Raw genomic sequence first — 26,793 nt, 5'->3', positions numbered from 1 at the left:
CCTCTTGGGCACAACCATCAGCAGTGTGTCTGTCTGCTGAAAGAGTGTCAACCTCATCAGGAGGTTTACTTACCTTGGCAGTGACATTCATATCTCTGGTGACTCCTATGAAGTCAGCAGATGGATTGGGAGAGCATGGGGGGGTCATGAGGTGTGAGGCACTCTCCATATATATGCAAAAGAACAAAGGTCCTTTAGAGTTCTAGCGTTTCCTGTTTTGCTATATGGCTGTGAGACATGAACGCTATCCAGTGACCAGAGATGAAGATTGGACTCTTGGTACTGTATCTCTTTGGAGATTTCTTGTGTACAACTGGTTTGACTTTGTGTCCAATGAGAGGTTGCTCATGGAGTCCCAAATGAGGCACATTACTTGCATTGTGAGGGAGCATCAGTTACAGCACTGCGGCCATGTGGCACGATTCCCAGAGGATGATTCAGCTCACAAGATCCTCATTGTTGAGGACCTGAGTGGCTGGACCAGGCCAATGGGAAACCCACATAACACATGGCTGTGGCAGATAGATGGTCATTTCTAGAGGGGTGGGACTGAACCATGTGTCTACCTTGGATGTTGCCAACTGGGACACTGCCTCACATAATTCTCTCCTCTTACTCTCTGTTGCTCGAGCCTCTAATAAGGATTAGTTTAAGCTCCTTCTCTTTTCAATCTTGGTTTGCTATTACTAAAACAAATACCTTCCCTCATATTCACTTAATTACATTTCTGTTACCTTTCCTTCTTCCCACCGCATACTGGTCCAAATTAAAGTCAAAGATATCTAACTTCTAATGAAATGGCAGAAGAGAATCCTTTAAATATGTCATTTTAATAAGATGCAGGCAGAACACAGGAGTGTCCCTCTCTGATCTTGAATTCTATCATCGGGAGTTCAATCTGCACCCTGCCTGGTTCTGGTTTTGCTTGTTTTCGCATTCCTGAATGGAAACCTTTGGGTTCTAACTTTGGTGCATGTACTCCTTTTACTTTTTACAAACAGATACAGCCAAAATTATTGAGACTGCCTTTATAAACAGTGCTGTCTTACACAATTGATTTATAGTATAGACCACCTTTGTTCCTAATATGAAATGGCACACCTGTACTCCCATATTTCATAACCCTGCCCACTCAATAGACAGAAAACTGTGCAATTTTTCACTCTGGGAACTCTAAGGAGTCAGCCTTCTTGGTGATCTGTTTGATAATAGCTTACTCTCTGGATCCACCTATAAACCTCTTTCTTTACTCTCACAATGTATCTGTGATCTTATTTCACCTTCTTTATCTCTCCTGGAAAAACACTTTCTAGAATGTAGGATTTTTTTCCCAAAACCTAATTCAACCAACTTAAAACAATTCATAGACTACCTGACATGCTCTTAATGTTTTTTCAGGAGTCTCTCTTCCACCGACCTGGCACTTTCCTTCATATATCCTGGCTTTGCCCTACTAACTTCTCTTTCTGGTAACAGATAAAACAGTTGTTCTCATAGATTCTGTCTGAAATATGACTCCTATCACCCCAATATCTATTGGAACCAGAAATGCCTTTGTTCACATCTCATCAATGGGAAATATTCACTCTCGGGTAAATTACTACTTGCATTGTGATGGAAATCTTTTGCCAATTGGTGATCCATCCATCCATCCATCTATTTTCCAATCCGCTGAATCTGAACACAGGGTCACGGGGGTCTGCTGGAGCCAATCCCAGCCAACACAGGGCACAAGGCAGGAACCAATCCCGGGCAGGGTGCCAACCCACAGCAGGACACACCGTCTTGAATTAATGGGGCATCCTTGAAGTCAACTGAAAACTGGTTCACCTCGATATCAGCAACGGAAGTTGTATTATTAGGAGCTCACTAACATCACACAGGTTTACTAAGCATTGTCCTTGATGCTTTAATTGCTTTATTATTCTCTTTTCCGTCATCTAGATATAATGTTGGTTTTGACTATGCTTCTAGGTTCTCTTTGGGGTTGGGATGGGTTGTAATGAGGTGGTGTGTGGGTAGATGTTGGGTTCTGAATGGGCCATTTTGTTATTTTCACTTTACAATTGATCTGCTCTATGTGTTTTTGCACTTTTTGATTCATGGAAAAATGGATCATAAAGAAAGAAAGGAAAATGTTAATCCTGTTAAGAATTTAGCTAGGTTAAACTCCACACCTATCTAGCAAAAGCATAGTCAGGTTATTAGCTGGTGGTGGTGGTTGGGAGCATTCGGGCAGAAAAAAATTATTTGAAGATCATTTCAGGGCTCTTCTGCCAAGATTGGTATTGGGAACTGCTCTTTTTAGAAATAACTCAATAATAGAGTTTATTTTTTTATATTGGATATCCATTATTGTTTTCTGCTTCCAGGTTTTGTGCTTGTTGTCTGCTTCCTGGTTATGTGCAGTATATGCATGTTAAAGATCCTGGTATATACAATATATATATATATATATATATATATATATAGTGGGATATGGCCGGCCTTTCATCTCGGCCAATACCCCCAAGCCACCAGGTGGAGCCCTCCCTTCAGCATGGAGGTGCGCCGAATGGCAGCAGGGAATTATGGACATTGGAGTTTTCATCCACAACCCTGCTGGATACCACAGGGGCCCCTAGAAAGCACTGTAGGCAGGAGCAGCGTGACTTTCGCATACAACCCGGAAGTGCATCATAGTCACATGACCAAAAAGACCGACGTACTTCTAGAATGAAAAGAAGACTTTTGGATCTGACCCGGAAATGCTAAGAAGTGACAGGTGTTCAGGAGCACTTCCGGGTCACGGACTATATAAAGGACTGTGGAAGATCTCAGAGTTGAGCTGAGCTGGGTGGAAGGGTGGCAACGCGTTTGGGAGTGTGGAGGATTGATTATTGATTGTTTTGTGGATTATTATATGAGTATTGTGGAGAGAAGGGTGCTTTGTGCACTTTGTATTAATAAAAAGTAAAACCTTTGGACTTTTACCTGGTGTCTGACGTATTGTCCAAGGTTTCAAGGGAGCGATAATACCTCCCTATCTGTCACAATATACAGTATATATATATATATATATATATACATACATACAGGGTGAGTCAAAATGGAGTACCATATTTCTCAAGATCATTGTGCGAGGTAGAGGCAGCCGAGTAGGTTGGGATAGGGGTCCTTTGATAGGTGATCCCTTGTAGTTTTCAGTCGTCAACATGTTCTGGTCTGGTGTGCACTGTGCTTTCGCTGTCGAAGCATTCTTCAAAAACAATGAATCCATCCATCATCACTACGAAACACACCTTCTGAACACACTTCAGCATTCCTCCTAACGGTGAAGTCCCAAATCGGAAAACAATTCTTCATTGGGTGGCTAAATTTACACAGATGGATACAACATTGAACAGAAAATCTCCAGGCCGTCCTTGGACTGTTCAAATGCCTGAAAACATCCAAGCTGTAAGTGCATCAGTTTTGCAGTCTCCTAGACATTCTGCCTTAGGCATTTCCAACATGCCTTTGAGGAGGATTTTGCATGAGGACTGGGAGAGCCAAAGAGAGTTGTGCACTAACATTCTGCAAACCGTTCATCGAGATGCTATCGTCATGAGCAGCGATGAGGCACAGTTCCATTTGAATGATTTCATAAATAAGCAAAACATTCGCTAATGGATGAAACCAACCCTTGTGAACTTCATCAGAGACACCTGGACAGTGAGCGTGCTACAGTTAAGGTGTGCTGTTGCAGAATTTGACATTGTAGGCCCTTACTTTTTTGAGAAATGGGGAGCAATGGTCATAGTTACTTCAGAATGTTACATTGAAATGCTAAAGAACTTTTTGCGGCCCCAACTGTAAGAGATGGACGTGGTGGCTGCCTGGCCTGGAGCAACAGTTTATACGGCGCGGAGAGCCATGCATGTTTTGCGGGAGATGTTTTTGGGGGATCTCCCTGCATCGCGATGTTGGGTGGCCTTCATGTTCGCTTGATCTTGCTTCATGCGATTTCTTCTTGTGGAGCTATCTCAAGTCGAAGGTATACACACACTAACCTCAAAACCTTGAAGCCCTCAATAATGCTATTCGTCACAAAATCGCCGCTGTTCCCCTTGAAACAGCGTATCGCTAATGATCATTTTTAAAACACAGTGAAAAATATCTATTTTGTACACCCTTTTTTGTGTCGTAATGAAATGTATTTTATCTTGTAGCGTTTGTGCAGAATAAATGTTTGAAATACAGTACTTTATTTTCGCTCACCCTGTATACTGTATATACAGTATGTATATACACAGTACATACACCACACTGATATAAAACAGGCTAAAATTAGATTTTTTGTAAATGCAAAGCTTATCAAAGCCGAGTGGACAGTACATTGGTATACACAGGAGCTCCACTGCCCCCAGTGTAGCTCTGTCTTTACCCTGGAGGCTGTGAGTGAAACACTAGTCTTTATGTCCAACTTGGAAGTTGGAGCTGGACATTTCTTCAGAATTGACACAAAATGTTAAATGTATGCATACACAAAGCTCATTGGAAACACTTCTTTGTAACTTTGTTCCTTTGCCTCACAAATACAGTTGCCTTGGGATAATGATGGGTGTACAGGGAGTTCAGTGGGGTCAGCGAGTTGACTTTCTGTTGCGTGTCCATTGACCCTCAGCATCTTGATGGGCAGAGCGCCTATGCCCGCAGGTAGAAAAGGAAGCCCAAGTAAAGAGCCAGGAAAGAAAAGCGAAAAAGAACCATGAAAGGAACAAAGAAGAAGGCAGAATCGGGGTGCTCAAGGTGGTGCAGGGTGAGGAATCAGGGTAGCTGGTATAGCCACATGGTGGATGAGCAGTCAGCACTCCAGGGGTGGTTCGACCCCTGTTGACCATTTGAGAAGGAGCTGTGGAGAATGGTTGAACTTTCCTCGGAATCTGGTAGATTCTATGAAGGGCAAGTGGGAGATGGAGGGACCAAATCAGAGCGTTGTGGCAGTCACAATGAGAGCTGGGAGGGAGGACCACAGATGCTGGTCACTCTACCAGTTGTAAGACCCATTGGTTGAGCAGGGGAGACAGGAAGTGAAATATGCACTAGCTCAAGAAGGTCAAGAGAAGGAACCTATTAACTATATGGTTTTATTCAGGTTTTTATTGTTGTATTATTTATGGAATTTTAATTGATGGAAGGCACCTGTTTTTACTGATTATTTATTTATTTATCATGAAGAGTACTGCACCATTTTTTACACTTTTGGACATTGACTGTTTTGAATAAAAACACAAAGCATTCAGTACCCCATCTTGCAGACTCTGTGTGTGTCATCATTTGCCTGGCTTATATACAGTTTCGTCATTGGCGGTTTAATGTTCAAGCTACCATGGACCGTGGAGCCAACCTCCAGATCATCACACCCAGTAACACCACATTTTAGAATAAAATTTTTCATGTAAATGCTATAGTTTGCATGTCAGTTGTGTGAGCAATGCTGTTTATTGTGCATATGGCTTTGTATTAAAATAAAACAGATGAAAGTGAAAACATGCATACATCAATACAACCATTGGAACTGTCATTGCATAGGGAGCTTTTTGTTCAGAAACAAAGCAAAGCATGCTTCTGTTTAATGCCAACACTGTGACAGTAGAACTAGAATGAAATCTCAGACAAATCCAAAACACAGCAGGATGGCCCAACATAACATTGTTCAAGCCTAGATGGGGTCCCTTAATGACGAGAATATGCAGAGTGAAAGCCCCGCTACTGGATAAATCATATAATTTTACATAGATGCTTAGATGTCCAGGTGAGTTGCACAGTTAAATGAGAATGTCTGCATTTCTCTGAATGTCCTTGGACTGACTGCTTTCCATTTTTTAAATTAGTTAACACAACATGACATAATCCTAGGAGTAAATTAAATTAAATAATGTATGGTTGGCTGAACTTTGTGGACCCCGAGATGGTATAGGGTCAACCATTTCTATAAAACTGTGTTACTATTACCTTGTGTCTCTAGGTTGAGCACTAACTCTTTTCAAATGATTGTCTACCACACCTGTTTATTGATCTTGTAATGTGGGAACAGAACCCAGAAGACACTTTGAGTGTATGACCCCTTGTTTTGTTAATTACAAAGCAATCAAATTTGTGCAGATGATCTCACCTTGAGCTCACGGCTAAGGCGGTGCAACTTCTTAAACAACCCCTGGGCCATCGCTTCCATGATGTCTGTTTGCAAGGTGTGAAACTCGCCCGACTTCCACAAATTCCAGTGGTCTTCCCATTCCTTTGTGATTTCCCAGGTCTGCTGCAGATAGTCTAAGTCCTGTTGAGAGGAATTGAGAGATTTGAGAATCAAAAACTGCTTGATAAAAAAAATACAACATCTAAAAATCCAGAGTAATAATAATAATAAATAATAATACATTTTATTTATATAGCGCCTTTCCCACGCTCAAGGCACTCAACAGAGTTTAAGATAGAACGGCAGGGTATACAGTATATAGCATTGTACTAAACCAAATAAATAAATAAAGACTATTAAGACAAAGAATTCAGAGAAAAAGCCTAACAGACAACAGAACTGATGGTCTAGCACACACACATACAGGTTACATGAGCATCTTGACATGGAGGTAAACTGAAAGAAGGGTAATAAAGTCAAGTAGAGCTAAAAGCCTTCCTGAACAGATGAGTTTTGAGTTGTTTTTTAAAAGAATTCATAGAGTCAGCTGATCTAATTAATTTCAGTAGGTCATTCCAGAGTCTGGGCGCTATACAGCTGAAGGCCCTGTCACCCATAGAGTGAAGATTAGTGTGGGGCACAACAAGATTGCCAGAACCAGAGGACCTTAGTGGGCAGACAGGCACATAGTGATGGAGAAGGTCACTGATGTAGTTTGGCGCGAGGTCGTTTAAGGCTTTGTAGGTTATTAGTAGAATTTTATATTTGATTCTGTAAGACACAGGGAGCCAGTGAAGGTGAAGCAGGATCGGTGTGATGTGCTCACTGTTGCTGGTTCGAGTAAGGACTCTTGCAGCCGAGTTCTGAATAAGCTGGAGCTGTGATATAAGATTAGAAGGGGCACCTGCCAGCAGCGAGTTACAATAATAGATGCGGGATGTGATAAAAGCATGGACAAGTTTCTCAGCATTAGAAAAGGAGAGGAATCAGCGAATACCTGATATGTTATGGAGGTGAAAGTAAGAAAGTTTCTTAATGTGATTTTTGTGGGTGGAATAAGAAAAAGAAGGAATCACAAATGACACCAAAATTCTTTGCAGTAGAGGCAGGTCTGATGAGACCACCACCAAGATTGACTGGGAAGGAGCTCATTTTATTAAGTTGCACTTTAGTCCCAATTTGCAGGAGTTCAGTTTTCTTTGAATTTAATTTTAAAGAGTTCTGCTCCATCCAGGTTTTAATTTCACTGAGGCAAGTTGTGAGCTGAGAAAGCTCTGATGAAGTTCCTCTTTTAATATTGATATAGAGTGGAGTATCGTCTCCATAAAAATGATAACCCAGTCCATAGCTACGAATAATATGGCCAAGGGGAAGCATATAAATACAGAAGAGAAGAGGGCCGAGGACAGAGCCCTGAGGAACTCCTTGTGTGACTGATGTTGAGCTGGATCTGATGTTGCTAAGACTAACAAACACTTGCCAATCAGTCAGATAGGACTTGAACCAATGGAGGGCAGTGCCAGAGATACCCAGCATGTTCTCCAGTCTGGATAGTAGAATGTCATGTCTGACAAATGCTGCACTGAGGTCTAACAGAATTAATATGCTGGTTTGTCCAGAGTCTGCTGCCATAAGCAAAACATTGGTTTCCCGTAGAAGAGCAGCTTCACAGCTGTGCCGTGCCCTGAAACCAGACTGAAAGGGCTCCATCAAATTATTAGAAGTTAAGTAGTTGGTAAGCTACAACACGCTCAAGAACTTTTGACAGAAATGGAAAGTGGGAAATAGGCCAAAAGTTGTTAAGATTGTCAGCATCAAGATCAGACTGTTTTAACATTGGGGTTTCAGAAGCACTTTTAAAAGTGAGCGGCACAGAGCCAGTGTCAAGGGATGAGTTTATTATTGTTGTAATGTTCGGGATTATGGCATGAAGGCAAGATTTAAGAAGTGTGGTGGGGATGGGGTCCAGTACACACGTAGTCGGCCTCATCTTACAAAGCAGGTCATTAACAAAAGCAGATGTGACTGGTGAGAACTTAGAGAAGGAGCTGGATGGAGTGGGAAAACAGGGAGAGATATAAACAGATGATGTATTTATGTTAGTTGAATAATTTAGATCTTTAATTTTGTTACAGAAAAAGTGGAGGAATTTCTCACAGACTTCAGTAGAAGAGGCAGTTGGGCCAGATGCGGGTTCGAGTAGTTTATCGACTACAGAAAAGAAAACCCTTCAGTTATCGTGCCCACTTTCTATTATTCTGCCATAATGGGTGTTCTTGGTAGCAGTTTGTGCATCTCTGTAAGCTCTTTGGTGGTCAGAGAAAGCCTGGATGTGCACGGTGAGGCCAGACTTAAGTGACATTCTCTCAGGGAAACAGTGCTTTCTGATCTGCAATTTGCATAAAGCACAATTATCAATGTGAGATCAAAATCTTGCATACTATGGACAGCACTGGGGGGTGACTTTTATGTCATCCCAGATTGAAATCAAATTTAAATACAAAAAAAGAAAAAAGTCTTGAAACGAATTACCAGCAATCATCAGACACTCTAGATAAATAAAAATCATCTTGGAGTTACAAGGAGTAAGCATTCTGTATCCATACCTCCAGTGGGAACGGGACTATGATCCCTTAATTCTAAAGGCTTGTTATGGCTCACTTCCACGGTGCAAAAAAACAGTTTGTTACAAGAACTATGATAGCCACATACCCACGCCACACCATTTACTCACATGGTCCAGTGCCTGAATTTCCTTTGAGGCAGGTTGCTCGATTTTGAAAATGCTTAAGCCACTTCGAATAACGGATTCCTCTTCTTTGAGACCATTGAGCTGGCTGCGTGTAATGCTGATCTTTTCCAGAGCTGCAGCCGTAGCCACTGTGCTGGTGAATGGGCCTAGTGGAAGAAAAAGAAGAGCAACAAATATGGCATTAATGCTGTTTCTGTGAGACAAACAGCATACAGTATATCTGAATAAATCTCGGCCTCTAGACAGAAGGAGCACTGGAATGACCCAATGTTCTTTGTCGTACGAAATGAAGGCAACCATTAAATCATCATCATCCCCATCACTATTTTTCTCAGGTCTATCATGGTTGGACAAAATGCCCTCAAAACTTTTTCAACACTCTCCATAGAGCTGAGCATCTTTTTGAAGTTAAGCTAATGTTTCTGTCTATTAGTCAAGTTGAGCACTACCATTTCTGACATATGCTCTACTCAAATGCTATAAAAATTGCAAGCAAACCCGTGGGAAATTTTATGAAACTATCTATCTAAGTGGAACAATACTGGAATAACTATTACGTTCAAATTCACTGATGTAACGCTGACTTCCAGTGATCAGCGAGCCAATGATGGCCTTTCATGGTCACCTAGTACTAGGGGCCATTCAAAACTCCAATTAGGTGTTACCTGTTAGGGTCTTGGTGGTATAGCTGCTGGTTTCGGACAGCGAGTCGGTCGTTACAACCTTAGCCATTGTTCCAAATGAAATATTAGCAGCTTGAGTCATTTTCATCATAAAGCTCCTGCCAAAGTTGCCCTAACAGTCAGTGCAGTCTTTAACTGAGCTATGGTTGCCTACAATAAAATGAAGTTTAGTCTAACTACATCAGTATTTTAATACAAGACCGCTATCATAATTAGCCGTCTTTTGCAGTAAAGCTTATGTAAGGGCACCTGCCTTCAACAGATTTTGTTGTCCTCATTTACTTAAGTGTTTCTTTTATTGTGTTAGTTACCTGCAGTTTGCACAGAGCGTTTTGAATCTTCTGTTGCTGTTTTCTTTCCCACACTTGAAGCAGTGTTGAAAAACGAACAAGAAGCTAACTGACAGATGTTTCTCTAGTAACACATATTTACCTGGATGTGCTATTACATGCTGCCAGAGAGACTGGACTGGCAGCTGTCAGCCTGCTGTTTTAAAGTCCTTCGGCTTTTGTGCTCAGAAAAGCTTCCACCACCCTTATGTTTTTGTTTAATAAAGTGCAAAATACTCCTGCGCGGTTGATTTTCTCTCTAGTAACTAGGGGATGTATCTGTCTGTGAAGCCATTTCCACAACACCGCTGTTTGGCATTGCTTTTCAATATGCTGGGAATTAAACTGCAGCAGATCTAAATACCAGCATAATTTGCATAATTGAACTGGCATTTCACTGAGTCATCGAACGACTCTAAAGTGACTCATATGCACTGCTAGATGGATGATTTACTTAATCTGAGTACACAAAATGATGTATGCTGAAAGACAAGATAGTTTTCAAATTCATATCTACATCTGACTACATCTTGGATTTAATTTTTATTTCACTCACAAAGCATGTTTTTGTAGCATCTTGAAAAAGATTTATTTTTCCATATTCAGCAGTTGTGCAAAATCGCAGAGGGAGAGGTATAAGCACAAAAGTCAGTGTTTCTTTAAGATAATTAAAGATTTTTATTGTAATTGTTGCTTTTTTTTCATGCTTTTAGACCCAAGAGACAAAAACATACAATTTCTGAAAAGGCTAATTGCAGCAAGACTGGTTAGTTGGGATTTTGACATTTAAATCTTGCATCAATCTTCATTGCTTAGAGTACAAATTGCACAAAAGTCAAAAAAGTAACATAATATTCTCAAATCCATTTAATCAGGGTTATGAGGAGGTAGTGCGGGACACAGGGCTCGGTATTTGGAAATGCCAACCAACCAAACCTGCACATAAATGGGGGTGTGGGAAGAAATACCGGAGTCTCCAAAGAGAGACAGAAGGACAAGGACATGGTCATGGTCATGGGATTTGAACTGGGAGGCAGATGCACTACCACTGCGCCATCTGTTAAAGAAACCTTTTCATCTCAATCTTAGAAACATGGCACACGTTCAGATTTGTTTTATCTAAAATGGGTGCCCTCTCCATGAATCATTCAGTAGGCTTCATAAGTGGAACACAGGAGATTAAATCTTGATTCATGGTATAAAATTTATTTTCTCAAATTTTATATTTATTAGGTCACACAGCAGCTACAGTCAAGCACAAGGTTCAGCATGTCAAATTTAATTTGGGAATGAAAAGACAGGCAAGTCCTGTCTGATAAGAGGAAAACAAAACTAAGGTGATGACAACACTGAAACATCATTTTGAAACATTTGGTTTTGCTTTGAATAGTGACTTGTTTTTGTGTGCAAAACCTTGTGTAGGTGGGGCTGATCACAAGAACACGACTTGTAATGTGAAGTTCATAGGCAAATATAAAAGAAGATGGAGGAAACAGGCATTTTACACAATGCTGAGAAACAACTAAAAACCTAAAACAAAAGAATACAAATGTAGAAAAGGTCACAATTAGAACCCCCGTACTTCCCTCAATACATTCTACATAGGTGGGTCAAGAAAAATGCATTCCAGCTTGTAGTTGGGAAAAATCAGGAAGCAGGAAGGCAGCCTCAATCAGTGTCCAATGTGCTTTGATATCAAAAATGTTTACAGGAATCAGTGCTTATGAGCAGATGTGATATAAATAAATATGAATAAGCCTTTAAGTGTGGACAACTTGCTTGTCTCATTGTTAAAATTAAGCTTGTGGTCATCTGCTATGAGAATAGGTGGGCAAGAAGAACAAGAAGAAAGAGCCTTTTGTGTCACACTTGAGGATTCGAGTCTTTGGGTCATATTGGTATAATGTACACTTCCTACACAAAGTAGTTTCCCCATTGTAAGTTTTCACATTTTATAGTTACAGTTTGCATTTGGCTTTTGACTTTGATCAACAGAAAAAGACTCTTTAATGTTAAAATGAAAACAGATCTCTGCAAAGTGGTCTAAATGTATCATAAATACTGTATAAAATAATTGATCACATAAGTATGCACCCCCTTCAAGTCAGTATTTAGTAGATGCACCTTTCCAGCCATGACAGCCTTGCGTCTGTCTATACAGGTCTGGACACAGACATTTGTCCCCATCCTGCTCAAGCTCTGTCACTTTGCAAGCTCTGACAGCGAGTAAACAGTACTTTTCCAAGTCCAGCCACACATTCTCAATGAAGTTGAGATTTGGCCACTCCAGGGGCCTCATGTATAAACGGTGCGTACGCACAGAAATGCTGCGTAAGAACTTTTCCACGTTCAAATCGCGATGCATAAAACCTACACTTGGCGTAAAGCCACGCACTTTTCCACGGTACCTCATGCCTTGTCGTACTTAAGTTCTCCGCTTGGTTTTGCAAACTGGCGGCACCCAGCGTCAAAGCAATGGTACTGTTCTTGTGTGATTACTCATTATTTTCATGACGCGGCTTTATAAATGCACAGAAACTAACCGAATATTGTTTATTAGTGTGATGCATCTGATTGTAATTAACTCGTAACAATATAATGGTTCAGGGAACAGCGATAGTATTCCAAATACCATAACTGCTTTAGCGTTGTTACTCTCACTTCTCCTTCTTCTCCTTCTTCTCCTTCTTCTTTCAGCTCCTCCCGTTAGGAGTTGCCACAGCGGATCATCTTTTTCCATATTACTCTCACTGCACGACTCGGAGTATTTATATCACTGTATCTGAGTGTGAATCACAGCAGCAGCTGATCGGAAAGAGAATTATCGGTATACAGCTTCAAGGACACGCTGTCTCAGCCACTGCAAAACGTTTTAAAGCCTTTCCTGTACGGACCTCGCGGTTCAGAAACAGTTTAATCCCAAGAACTTTAAATGCACTCAATCAATTGCTCCTTGTAGAACGGTTTGTACTTATAAGTACAATCACCCCACTGTAAACTTGCACTACAGTTATAATATCTCACAACCTGAGCCACTTTATAAAGCGCGTATTTACATATGATGATGATATCATTTTAAGGTGAAATGCAGCAAAATATGTTTGTTAAATTATACACATAAAACTTTAACTTCATTTAAATAATCTATATTCTTCACTGGGAGTGTCGTGAAGGATAGAATAATTAAACATGTACTACGAAGATATTTCAATGTTCTTTAAACGTTTTGAAGAGTCGGCGCTAAGCTTACAGATGGCTTAACGTCTATTACAGAGCTGATTGTATGGCGATCGGTTACTTGGGAAAGAAAAGCAAGGACTCTTGGGCGCTACGCCAATATATATTGAATATAAAACAGAAAGAAAATAACAACACAGCTAAAAGCAGCGACAAATTTCGACAATAAATTATTTCATCGAAGTGAAACACATGTTTAATAATGTGCTTTAACTTCTATCATCATGAAAATGACATCACGTATACATCTCAGTATTTTAGTTATTCAGAGAGCTGTAATATCACAATGTAATGGACTCTGTGTCCAGTTGGAGGAAGAGAGCCAGTTTAAGAAGCAAGTAGTGATTCACACACATAGAGCACATACAGTAGAAGATCAAATACAAAACAAAGCATTTAACGTGCTACTTTAATTACGATGTGATTTGAGAAACTGGTTAATTAAATGATTTTAAGATGAAGTTTATAATGTTCTACTAAATGACAAAATAAACTACGTGATTAAAGTGGAAATGTCGAGATTGAAGTTGACAATTCGTGCTTTTTCCCCACCGTGTGCCTTTTTCTCTGTACCTAATAAACTTTCATATGACACTCAGACAGTGGGCTTACAACTCTTCTTTTCACGGCAACTTTGATATGTGACTTCTTTTTTATTTCCGGCACTGTGCGATTTTGTGAATGTGAGCTTTCAAGTTTCTCCAACACGCTATGTCACTCGATCAACTTCATTTTGTTGATTATACCACGGTTTATTTGAACAAATAGTATGTTTTTCCTTTGCCTCCACTTGGTATTCGCTGAAATTCTTATATTTTCCCGTGCTTTTCCCATTGTCTTTTCACAGAAGGCTGCGCTTAAGGGCGATTTATATTGATTTGCATATTCAAATAGGCGTAATTCTGGGAGGATTTGGGGCGTTACATAATCTGGCGTGCCGGCGTTAGTTTTCACGCTGATCGGGATTTATGTAGCGGAAGAGCGTGGAAGTTAGATGCGCACAGATTCCTGCATCTGGATTTTTCTGTGCGTAAGCACATTTCGGCTTTTGTGCTTACGCCATGTTATAGTGCGAGTTCTACGCACGGCGTTATACATGAGGCCCCAGGACATTAACACTGTTGTTCCAAAGCCATTCCTGTGTAGCTTTGGTTTTATGCTTGAAGTCCATGTCTTGCTAGAAAACACATTTTCCCCCATGGTGCAGGCCTCTTATAAACTGCAACAGGTTTTCTTCAAAGATTTCCCTACGTGTTGCTGCCTTCATTCTCTTTTCTACCATCACAAGCCTTCCAGGGCTTGCTGCAGAGGAACATCCACACAACATGATGCTGACATCACCAAGATTCTTCACGGTGGAAATGGTGTTGTCTTGATAATATGCAGTGTAACGTGGCATTAAGTCTGACTGCCATAAAGCTCAATTGTGATCTAATCAGACCAGAGGACCTTCTCCCAGCTCTCTTTAGAGTCTTCCATGTGCCGCCTGGCAAAACTCTAGCCAAGATGTCATGTGCATTTTTTCTCTTTGCCACATTCCCATAAAAGTGTGACTGATAAAACACAGTTGTTGTCTGCACGCTCTCGCCAGTCGTAATCAATCTAGCTTGTAGCTCCTTCAGAATTCTCACAGGTGTCTTGGCACTAGTCATCTTCTTGCACAATCATTCGGTTTTTGTGGATGGTCTGCTCTACAGATTTACAGCTCTGCAATACTCTTTCCATTTCTTCATGACTGATTTAACTGGACTCCAATGGATATTCAGTGACTTGGATATTTTCTTGTGTCTATCTCCTGACTTGCTCTTTCAGTCTCCCTTTCTTTCACTGTTTTTTTTATATTAAATGCATAGCTTAGGCCACCACATTAGCTCAACAAAAGTTTGCCATTCCAGATAAGATGCATTTAGACAACAATGGACTGAAACACCAGACAGGTGACCTCCATTGAACTAGTGATGCGACATCTAAAACCAATTGGTGATGACTTAGGTGTGTCATATTAAAGGGAGGTGAATATGTTTGTGTTTTATACTTGTGATTAATTTAGTCCACTTTGCAGAGATCTGTTTTCACTTTGATATCAAACGTGATTAGTATCAAAAAAGCCAGGTTGAATCCAAGGTGATTACATGTTGTTTATGATAAAATGTGAAAACTTCCAGAGGGGTAAATACTTTTTATAAGCAGCACTGTATGTGATTACATTTCACACTAGTGATAAATCACTCGGGGATTTTGCCAATGTATTTCAAACTACAGCATTTCTAGATGCTGCATGCTACCAGAGATAATCTGTAAGTAAATTGAATGGACCTTTTACACTGTTATCAGTGGGATTTCAATAATGTCTATCTCTATATTACATCAGGTTTTGTTCTAACTATAATATTTATAACATATGTACTATAATATTAACATTATATAATATAATATTAACTCGATATGCAAACACAATTCATATGTAGACTGAGAATATATTTTTATAAAATTCACTTTGTTGCCCCACCTTTATTGTTTTTAATCCACTGTCTGAGAGAATGAGCATGTTCAGTACATTGAGAGTTTCCTTTAAAACTGAAAATTATGACAGTGTATGCAGATATTATCTATTTTTATTATCTCAAACCTTCCACAGTATGCTACCAGAGTGAAAATGATGGCACTTTTTGATACATCTCTGCTCACCACCATGACATTTCTTTAAAACAATTCTTTAAAAAATTGTACACTAGCAAAAGAAAAGATTTGCATGTACAGTAGGTCTCTTTTTGGATTGTATCTGTAGTGCCAATCAACAGTAAAATCAGTTACACATCCTTCTATTGCCGTCCAAAGCCTTACATATTGAAATTAAACAACTACTACTACTACTACTACTAATGACTTATTATTATTATTATTATTATTAAGTCAAGTGGCATTATTGCCATACCATCCATACACCGTATTGCAGCATACAGTCAGATACGATAAACGCTACCCAGGACTGTGGTGCCAAATATACATAAACACAGGACAAAAGCAAGAAAGGTAAAGGAACTGTACTATACCATAGCAGATGTGGTATAGGGCCGGCAGTTTATCCCGGAAAATACCCCAAGCCGCCCTGCAACATGGAGGTGCCCTGAATTCCAGCAGGGCATCATGGACCTTGGAGTTTTAATTCACAGCCCTGCTGGATACCATGGTGGCCGTCAGGGGGCACTGCAGGGAGGCTCAGGGACTTGTATTTTCTGTAGAGCCCAGAAGTACTTCCCGGTCACGGGAACAGAGGAAATGACATACTTCCGGGCTGAAGAAAAGAAGGAGTTTTCATTTGACCCGAAAGTGCTGGAAAATCACATGGACTGAGGGATAGAAGCACTTCCGGGTCATGGACTATAAAAGGACTCTGGGTTGCCCCAGCAGAGAGAGCTGTGTTGGGAGGAAGGGTGACTGAGCTGCTGGGAGTGGAGGATTGTGATTATTGTATTGATTATTGTGGATTACTGTGGAGGTGCTTTGTGCACAATTTATGAAATTAAATTCATTTCTGACTTTTATCTGGCGTCTGACATGTGGTCTGAGGGTTCAAGGGGATGACAGCGCCCCCTATCTGTCACACAGATAAATAAACAATTAAAAATATATAATAGGTGTTATTTAATATTGCATAATCTGCATTTGCCCTGGTCGCACTTGCCTGTGACTTTTTAGTTTCTATAAAATTTCAATTAACTTTTTCTCCGTTGAAAGTTTTCTCACGGAGCTCTCTTCCCATCTGTTAAAGTTATTTATTGAGAATACCCCGCTGTTTCTTCTAGACATACTTACAGGGTAAATGAATTGTGAACCAAGCAAGCAATTATTTTTACTGTAAAATCTCATCTGCATCAAAAGTGAAAAATGAAACGAAAATTGCACTGCAAAGCTCAGTTCCACATTTCCAGGACCTGTCTGATTCCCTTTTTCTTCATATTTGTTACTCTTACTTGTTTATACTGGACACAGTAACGTTGCCTTCTAGCTGTCTATCGGGTAAACAAGAGGCATCATTATGAACCAGAAAAAAGGGTCTCATTAAAATTCAAGAAAGAAAAGCATTTTCTGTAAGCAAACTAGGAGGTCAAGGCAAATTGTATTTCATTTTAAAGTTAAACAAATGGATATTGTCAGGATGTCCAAAAATTAGTAGATGTTTTTATCCAATAGTTGACAAAATGCTACAGTTGCTTGGGGGAAATTAGTTTTTTTTCTTCTTGTAAAGATTTGATACTTGAAGTGAATACAAATAAAAACAACTGCAAGGTGCCTAAATTAGGCAATACTGCATAAACAAAATGATTCTCTCACAAATTATCATCACAGTGAAGAACGCATTATTTGTACAATCAGAGGTGGAGCACTCAATACTTCATTACTTAGAGTCTACCTGTAATAGCAGGAACGTCATGATCTGTGAACTCTCTTTCAAGAAGCACACTCAATAACTCCTTTTACTGGCTAAAATTTAGAAAGTGTAGCTCACGGCGGGGTAACTGGCTGAACAGAGGTACCCCCCATAATGGCACTTAAATAGTTCCTAAGTTGATCAGTGAGTGGGCAGCATTGATCCTGGAGGGCTAAGTACCACACTGCAGGCTTTGGTTCCAACCATTTACTTCTTTAGAATGCAGTTGCACCAGCTTAGGGAACATGTCAACTAATCAGACACTCTGCTTTTAGTTTATGTCATTATTCTGAAGCATCAGTAGTTTAACAAACTATTTTGAGGACTGGTGTGGATTAGGATTCCTTAAAATCTCAACATTCTTCCTCTCTTACTATTTGTCTACTGCTAAATCAAAAAGCAAACAGTCCCATTTTTTCCTGCATCCATTCACTGGACCCAGTTAATTCAGTTTTATGACTGGGTGTAAAGCAAATCCAGACAATACTGAGCACAAGCTACAAGCCAACTCCAGACAAGGTGTCAGTCCGTCAATTTATTTCACATGAATTCCAATTTAACCAAGTCTTGTGTTGCTGTCATTTTCAGGCACATGAGAGGTGTTTGCATGTAGGCCCAGTGCCAGTTCTAGTTACTTTTCTTTGAGGGAGCTTCCTTTTCTTTCTCTGCATTTGGAGGCAAAGAAAGGGGGGAGATGCATCTGGGGCCTACTGAGATATTGGAGGTGTGGGTGGGAATGGGTTTGCTGGACCCGTGAGTTGTTCTTAGAGGTTTATGACTGCCCAACTGACACACGCATAGATTTAATTAAAATGTTTTCTCTACAAAATGCATAAGCTGAATATAGCATCTTGAAATATACATCTATATCTTCCTTATTTCTTGACAAAGGATACGTCTCAAGCAGCATTTAAGCATTTTTTCATTGCTGCACCTTCCTTTGCTGCTTAAAAAATTAGCGGTACTTTAATTTTGATCGAGTAAAGACTTGCATGTACAGTAAGGTCCTAACATGGTAGAGAAGGACGTTCATACTATATTAATACTATATAGATGAAGGTCCCAATCCAGGTGCTTCATCGTGTAGCAGGTGCAGCAACACGCTATTAGCCCATGCTCCAAACCTCTCTCTTCCTACTACGGTTGAGGAATTTCTAAATATCAATAATGGATCTCCCAAAAACCATCTACAGAGGACATTAATGATTTTTTGCAACATGCCTAACTTTTGGAAGATGAATGTGAATTCCTTCAAGCACCTTTCTCAATTACTACATTTTTAGACTGTGCATGAACCCTAAAAAAATTTAAACTCGCTATCCAGATGAGATGGGGACAGACATCTATTTGAAGCTTTGGGATAAATTTGCCTAATCATTGTATAATATATTAACATGAGCAGCAGCAGATGGGCACCTACACCCAACTTTAAAACACTGCCATTACACCTATTCCAAAGCATGGAAAACCAGCCAACGAATGTTCTAGCTATCAGCCAATTTCTTTAATAAATGCGGACATAAAAATATTTGCAGAAATATTAGCTACTTGGTGGCGCAGTGGGTAGTGCTGCTGCCTCCCAGTTAGGAGACCCGGGTTCGCTTCCCGGGTCCTGCGTGGAGTTTGCATGTTCTCCCCGTGTCTGCGTGAGTTTCGTCTGAGTGCTCCGGTTTCCTCCCACAGTCCAAAGACATGCAGGTTAGGTGGATTGGCAATTCTAAATTGTCCCTAGTGTGTGTGTGTGTGTATGTGCGCATCCTGCAGTGGGCTGTCGCCCTGCCCAGGGTTTGTTTCCTGCCTTGCATCCTGTGTTGTCTGGGATTGGCTCCAGCAGACCCCTGTGACCCTGTAGTTAGGATATAGCGGGTTAGATAATGGGTGGATAGATGGATTAGCTACTTGTCTACGGAGGTTCTTCTGTAAGTTCATTCACCGTGCTCAAACAGGTTTAGTCCATACCAGGTTTAGAGGTCGACATGTTTTGCACGTGTTAGAATGGGGCATGAAAACTGAATTAGCAGCAGCTCTGTTGTCCTTACATACAGAAAACCATTTGATAGGATCAACAGAAATTTCTTGTGGAAAACGTTGGTTTCGGAACATAGTTTTTAAAGTTGATTTGTGTACTTAACCTATCCCTTTAACTCCTGTGGGGTTCGCCAAAGCTGTATAGTCACACCACTTTTTTTATTCATTCACTAAAACCTCCAGGTGAAGTTCTATAGCAAACATCAGATTTTAAACCAATTATACAACACAAAACACAAGATTTCATTATATGCTGATGACATTTTAGTATTTCTTGGAAATTTGATCTACTCTCAGTACAAGATTCATTTAGATTACAAGAATCCATCTCAGATTATAAAATTAACTGGAACAATTCGCAATTACTGTCGTTAAATGAAACTGCCTAATTGCAATTCCTATTGTAAAACGGTTTAAATATTTAGGTATTGATATTACATCCTCATTAACTGAATGTGTTGCTTTGAATTATCAGCAAGTTTTAATGTTTATTAAACAGTCTATGTCCTCCTGGGAATCTTTGGCCTTATATTTCCACTCCTGCTTATCAATAATTAAAATCATTCTACTTCCTTGAATGAATTATGTTAAACTATGAATACACTTCAACCCACAACTCGTCTCTGGCAGGAGCATGCCAGCACTCTATCTAAATTTTTGTGGTGCAAAAGGTTCCCTCGGGTAAAACACAAGACCTTAATCAAGACATGGAAGGATGGCAGGGTTACATCTCCAGATCTTGAATTGTATAATGGGGAATTTGTTCTTTGCCCAATTTGGGAATGGATAAAGGCCCCCAAATTTTTACCTTCTTAGCACTTGTTTTGCCACACATGCTCCTTCCTCTCCTATTTTACATGGCATTTTTACAGGTGCATGGCAGTGGGGTGGGGTTTTGGCAATGGGGGGTATATAGGTAATAGGATGCAATTTATCTCTTTGAGTATAGTTAATGTCTCTATATGCAGGTCATACATAAATATAATAGACATAATGCAACAGGGTTCATAAACTATAGCACACACGTGTGCATAGGAAACAGTTTACGGACTGGAATTAATGTGTTTCTCTGCCAGACCAGGACTTGGCGCTGTTCTCTAACCATCTCTCCTCTTTTCCTCTGAGGACCTTCAGAAAAACCCGCCTTTTAGGGGCATCACTTCCGCTTCCGGCCCCATAGAGCCCTCCTCTTCCTGCCTGCCAAATATGTAACAGCTATGTTTTTGTTATTTCTCAGTTCTGTTTTGGACTCAAGTCTGTAAAGACGTATCATTATGTTGTTTTGCTCAATTTTGCCAAGTAACAGGGTGGAAATCTCAACTCTTTATGACTGTTGTCTCACTCTCTTCTAGAGCAGCAGTTTGCCATAATCTCAACAGTTTACCGGAATTGTGTACATAATAGAACTCTACCATTTTTAAGTGAAAATCTAAAAAGAAAAAGATTTGTTTAGCTGTTGTTATTTTATGATTTTATGTTAAGAATATCACAACGCCCAATTTATATGACATATGATATTTTTAAAGTCTTTGTTCATCATTTCTTTTCCTTAGTGATAGGGGATTTTAAACTTAGATTAATAATTCAATGTAATTATCTGAATCTGGTGTATGTGGTAATCTCTGTATTCCATGATTAATTTAAATTAAAAATAAAAAATGCAAAAAACGTTCTTGTATGGTGTGCTTCAAGTAGTACAGGCTCCGAACTCATACTCATATTTACAACTATAAAATAATAATATCAGCAAATAAATAAACTTTACAAAGATCGGTATATAAAAAAAGATCTGTATATACAGTATAAACACACATAACAAACTACTGAACAAAACTTAAACTTTCCATTGACATAAAAAAAAAAATAACCCGCGCCCATATGTATGAAGCATCAGAGCAGGAAAATGATGCTAACTGGATTAAAAATCTCAGAGTGCTGTACATTTAGTCCTCCTCCTAGTAGTAGTACGAGTACAAGCATTTTGAAGCATCAACTTGATAACCTTTAAGCAGAATCTGATTGGGATATTGGGTGGCTATTAGCTAAGCAAATGGGATTAGTGGATTGAATGGTCACCTCTCATTTATCAGATTTCTTAACAATTTCCCTAATGTAGGAAATGAGCTATCCTAACTCACCATAAGATGCCAGAAGATGGCATTCAGGCAGAGGTCAGCATGGATATCCTGGGAAAGGCAGAATGTTTTGGAAATGCTGGACAACAATGAACTCATAAAAAGATGTTGATTTGACAGTCACAGAATAATATCTCTCTCTATATATAGGTGGCTGGGAGGGCGACCCAGCTGGGATGACCTGGAGGACTATAGGAGAGCTTACGCCTCCCCAGACCATGTGGGGGCAACCACCCTGGTGGCTATGGGGACCACAGGTGCAGAACTTTGAAGCTCAACCCTGTAGGGGCCCGTGGTCACCTCCAGGGGGCACCCCAATGCCTTGGGAGCCCTGGACCTGAGCACTTCCGCCACACCCGGAAGTACTGGGGGGGAAGAGGATCGGGGACACCCGGAGTGCTTCAGAGTGCACAGCTGGTACTTCCGCCACACTGGGGAGTGTCGGTGGAGGCTTGTCAGGAAGCACCTGGAGCTTGTCCGGGTGTGAATAAAAGCGGCTGCCTCCCTCCATTCGTTGGCTGTAGTCGGGAGAGAAGGAAGGACAAGGTCTTGGAGGAGGCAAGGAGGCGGCCTGAAGAGGGAAAAGGCATTTGAGTTGGCCTGGACCTTGGGGACTTTTGGGGTTTGTTGTGCACTTGTGTAAGATGGACAGTGTAAATAAATGTGTGTTGGGTGACTTGAATGTGTCCGCCTGTCTGTGTCCGGGCCGGCTACTACATATATATATATATATATATATATATATATATATATATATATATACATATTTATACATATATATATATATATATACATATATATATATATACATACATACATACATACATACATATATACCCTGTATATCCATCCATCCATCCATCCATTTTCTAACCCGCTGAATCCGAATACAGGGTCACGGGGGTCTGCTGGAGCCAATCCCAGCCAACACAGGGCACAAGGCAGGAACCAATCCTGGGCAGGGTGCCAACCCACCGCAGGACACACACAAACACACCCACACACCAAGCACACACTAGGGCCAATTTTAGAATCGCCAATCCACCTAACCTGCATGTCTTTGGATCGTGGGAGGAAACCGGGCGCCGGAGGAAACCCGCGAGACACGGGAGAACATGCAAACTCCACGCAGGGAGGACCGGAAGCGAACCCGGATCTCCTAACTGCGAGGCAGCAGCGCTACCACTGCGCCACCGTGCCTACCTGTATGTGTGTATATATATATATATATATATATATATATATATATATATATATATATATATATATATATATATATATATATATATATATATATATATATATATATATATACACACACACACACACATAAAAAATCTCTTTTTTTCATTCTGTAAGTCTCTCCGCTTTTCATGAGAGAACTACTTAATGGATTTAGATTGGGTGTTTTTCTATAATTTGCTTGATCATTCTTGATTTTGTGACTTCTGTCATTGCGCTAAGTATCATAGTTCACTTACAGGAGTTGATTTATTCGCGCTAATCCGAGACAGAGGCTGCGGGCTGAGTGGAGGGGGAAGTGTGAGTGTGTCCTCACTCATGCTCCAGCCTCAGTTCGAGTCGGTTTACCGTTAATCTAGTAACGTTTTGTAGCTTACCTTGCCTCCACTTAGCTAGTGACACCTGTTTTGTTTATTGAATTTTAAAGTTTGCCCTGTTTCACTACTATGCAGGCGGAGCTGCGAGGGACAGCTAGTTCATAATAAATATAACATATCAAGTGATCACTCCATCTATATGTGAAAACCATACGCTATTAAAATGAAAATAAAGTGTTACTAAATTTACATTTAACATGCATAGATTTGGGTATGTCACAAATAATAATTTCTTGAATTTTGCACCAAAATTTGAACATCCTTATAATGAGGTAATATGCAGATTTATACATTTTGTTTTGGCATCGCACTGAAACAGTAAATCTTCATATCAGTGCATTCACTGGTTGGCTATAAGCTCCCAAACACTAAAAGGCTGGTACAACAAAGTGCATGGCTTTTAAATCCCCTTTCACAAATAAGGACAGATTCAATTTATAAGCTATTGTTCTGTGACTGGATCAAGCCTTTTCATATTTGTCATAATACAAACTATTGATGTTGCACAGCCAGGGCACATCACCCAGACAGCGGACAGTCACAATTTTCACTGCAGGTAGTCTCTTAATCTTAGACTGTGAATAAAGTCCTGTTTTACTTTGCAGACAGTCTGTGGACTGAAAATGGATGTGCAAAAAAATAAAATGTAGGCAAAGAACACAAGCAATCTGATGAAAGCTGGCTGAAAAATTTTGTCTTGTGTTCATACATTTCTATGCAGAAACAATTTCAGATGCTTACACTCTCTTGTCTTACAACATGTCCCTTAGCAAGAGGCCCCTGTGCCAAATTTGGTGTGGGTAAGAAAAAATACAGTGGGTATAAAATCTAGTTTGTTGGCTGACTCTTCAGAATTTGAAATGGACTCATCCAATTCCAATTCCAAAACACAATTGAATTTTGTGTCAAAGCAGTCATGCAGGAACCAACAATGGACAGGATGCTAGTCACTGACTGGGCATGTGCCCAGGAGGAGGACCCAGTGCATATCTACTGTATAAATGTATACAAAATGCTGAGGTGTATCTGTCATGTAATTACTCACAAAATAATTGAGCTAAATCTTTGAACTCGGTCTTAATCAAATGTTTATGACCTGTTCTGGAAAGTTAAAAAAAGCGTAGGTAGTGGCAACCTGGTGACCCTGACTTGTGGTTGCATGTTTATTACAGCAATGTGACTGAGAAATCAAGTGATAACCACCATGATGGCAGAAAGAAAAATAACAGCAGGAACATCTGCCGAGTGTCAAGCACATTACAGGTGGTGATTAAATGACAAAGAATGAGAAAGAATAACAAGACAAGACTCTGAAGCATATAAACCTTGATCTTGGTCTTAATCAAAAGCAGATGACCTGATGTGATCTAGAAATTCAGAAAAAATAGGTAGTGGCAACCTGGTGGCCCTGACCTCTGTTCATGTGTTTATAATAGAAAAGTGATCAAGAAACCAAGTGATAACCACCATAATGATAGAAAGAAAAAGAAGATCAGCAACAGCTACTGAGGGTTAAGCAAATCGCATCCCCATAACACAGTATATATATGTTCAGAATTTGTAATCAAGTGTAAGTGAAGTGCTTACTGATCATTGAAATTTAATAAATATAAATAAAGGATGATAAGGTGACCTGAGGTTATGTGTTAATAGCAAGTGATCACAAAAACAAGTGTTAACCACCATAATGGCAGAAAGAAAAATAAGAGAAGCAATATCTTATGAGTGTCAAGCAAATCACATCTCCAGGACATGGTACATATGTGTTCAGAACTCATAATCAAGTGTAAGTAAAGTGCTTATTGATCATCAAACCTTATTAAATGTAAAGAAACAACAGTAAAGTGGTCTGTGATCACGTGTTTATGGCAAAGTAATCACAAAACTAAGTGATAACCACAATAATAGTAAAAGGAAAACGAGCAGCAAACATCTACTGAGCGTTTGGCAACTTGCATCTCCAGGACATGGTACATTTGTGTTCAGAATTTATAATCAAGTAAAAGTAAGTGCATATTGATCATCAAAGTTTAATAAAAATAAATAAAGAATGGCACAGTGACTTGTGGTCACGTGTTTATGGAAAAGTGATCATTAAACTAAGTGAACCTCAATAATAGTAAAAAGTAAAAGAGCGTCAACATCTGCTGAGCATCAAGCAAATTGCACAAGGTGATTAAGTGATGAGGACTGACAAGGAATAAGAGCACAAGATACTAAACCACAATGACAAGCAATACATAATCCTGAATTTTGACTATACTCAGCAGCATACAAACATGATGGCTCATAGGCATGAAAGACAATATCCAGAATAGACAATGCAGAAATGCTCCAGAGACAGAAATACACGGTGACAACTGAGAAGTTCTTCTACATACATACTTGAAACTGCTTCTTTGCACCAATGCTTCTTTGAAGACCACTACTTAGCAAAATTACATCAGCCATGTGATCAGTGTCAAACTATTGTATATTTTTTCACAATGACAACAAAAAAATGTGTTGCCAAAACAGAAATGTTCCACTTGCTCTAGATGAGCTGCCAGAAGTAGTGAAATACATTAGAACTTCTAGGGGAACTGACTGAGGTGAACAATTTAGAAAACATAAGAAGTATCAACAGCTCCTTAGCTTGACTTTCATTTGCATTTTATTTTAGGACCATAAGTCTTCCACTAGTTATGAAGTAAAACAGCAAACTGCGATCCACAGTTGCTAGGTTTAGATATTTAAAACCATTATCACAGGCAAAGCTTAGATTTTCTTTGATGATTTGATGTTTCTCCTATGCCCCATTTACACAGCACATCAATTCCCAGCTCTGTCATTTCATACACCCATAATATCCATTTTCATCTGAATGTGAACAGTTTAACACTTACTGAGACCAAAGCTTCCATTGGGTGGGCTTATGCTCATAAAAGGATGGTCTGCATGACAGCTCTAAAAACTCAATGAAAAACACCACACCACACAGAAGAATACAGTGCAAGGGTGAGTTTAAATGCTGCCTCATGCCAATCAATCGCATCCAATGAAAACATTCTGAGCTGAGCGACATCCTCCATTGACATCACTGCGAAGTGTTTGATGGTTCAGTCCAGTGAACAAAGGGCTGCTGCACTAGAAATGTGCATAATCAACTACTTTGAAAAACTTCCACTGTAAAATACAGGAATACAGTAAATACTAAACAGTCATAGTCTTGCAGTCCAAAGTCAACCACATGACTACAGTTTTCATAAACAGTAATAACAGCCTGTGTCTATGTGGAATTTGTACATTCTGCCTACTGAACATCATTGTTTGTCAGGGGCTGCAGTTTCCCCCTCACACTCCCAACATGACTATTTAATAAATTAAGAGGATGCGTGTGCGAGCATATCATTCAGTGGACTACATCCATAATTGTGTCCAA

At 39.8% G+C, this 26,793-nt stretch overlaps 1 protein-coding gene across 1 annotated transcript in view; it reads right to left on the bottom strand.

The window, feature by feature from the left end:
- dnah2 (dynein, axonemal, heavy chain 2) overlaps window positions 1-26,793 on the bottom strand; it is a 521,611-nt gene that overhangs the window by 287,128 nt on the left and 207,690 nt on the right. Inside the window, exons 24-25 of the mRNA XM_039749646.1 lie at window positions 8,892-9,055; window positions 6,137-6,298 (exon numbers count right to left, since the gene is read on the bottom strand). Coding sequence (XP_039605580.1) covers window positions 6,137-6,298; window positions 8,892-9,055 — 326 coding nt within the window. The remainder of the gene's footprint in view (window positions 1-6,136; window positions 6,299-8,891; window positions 9,056-26,793) is intronic.

This window comes from Polypterus senegalus, chromosome 3, assembly GCF_016835505.1.
Source record: "Polypterus senegalus isolate Bchr_013 chromosome 3, ASM1683550v1, whole genome shotgun sequence".
In the NCBI taxonomy this organism is placed as follows: Eukaryota; Metazoa; Chordata; class Cladistia; order Polypteriformes; family Polypteridae; genus Polypterus; species Polypterus senegalus.
This window is presented reverse-complemented; position numbering and strand designations above follow the sequence as displayed.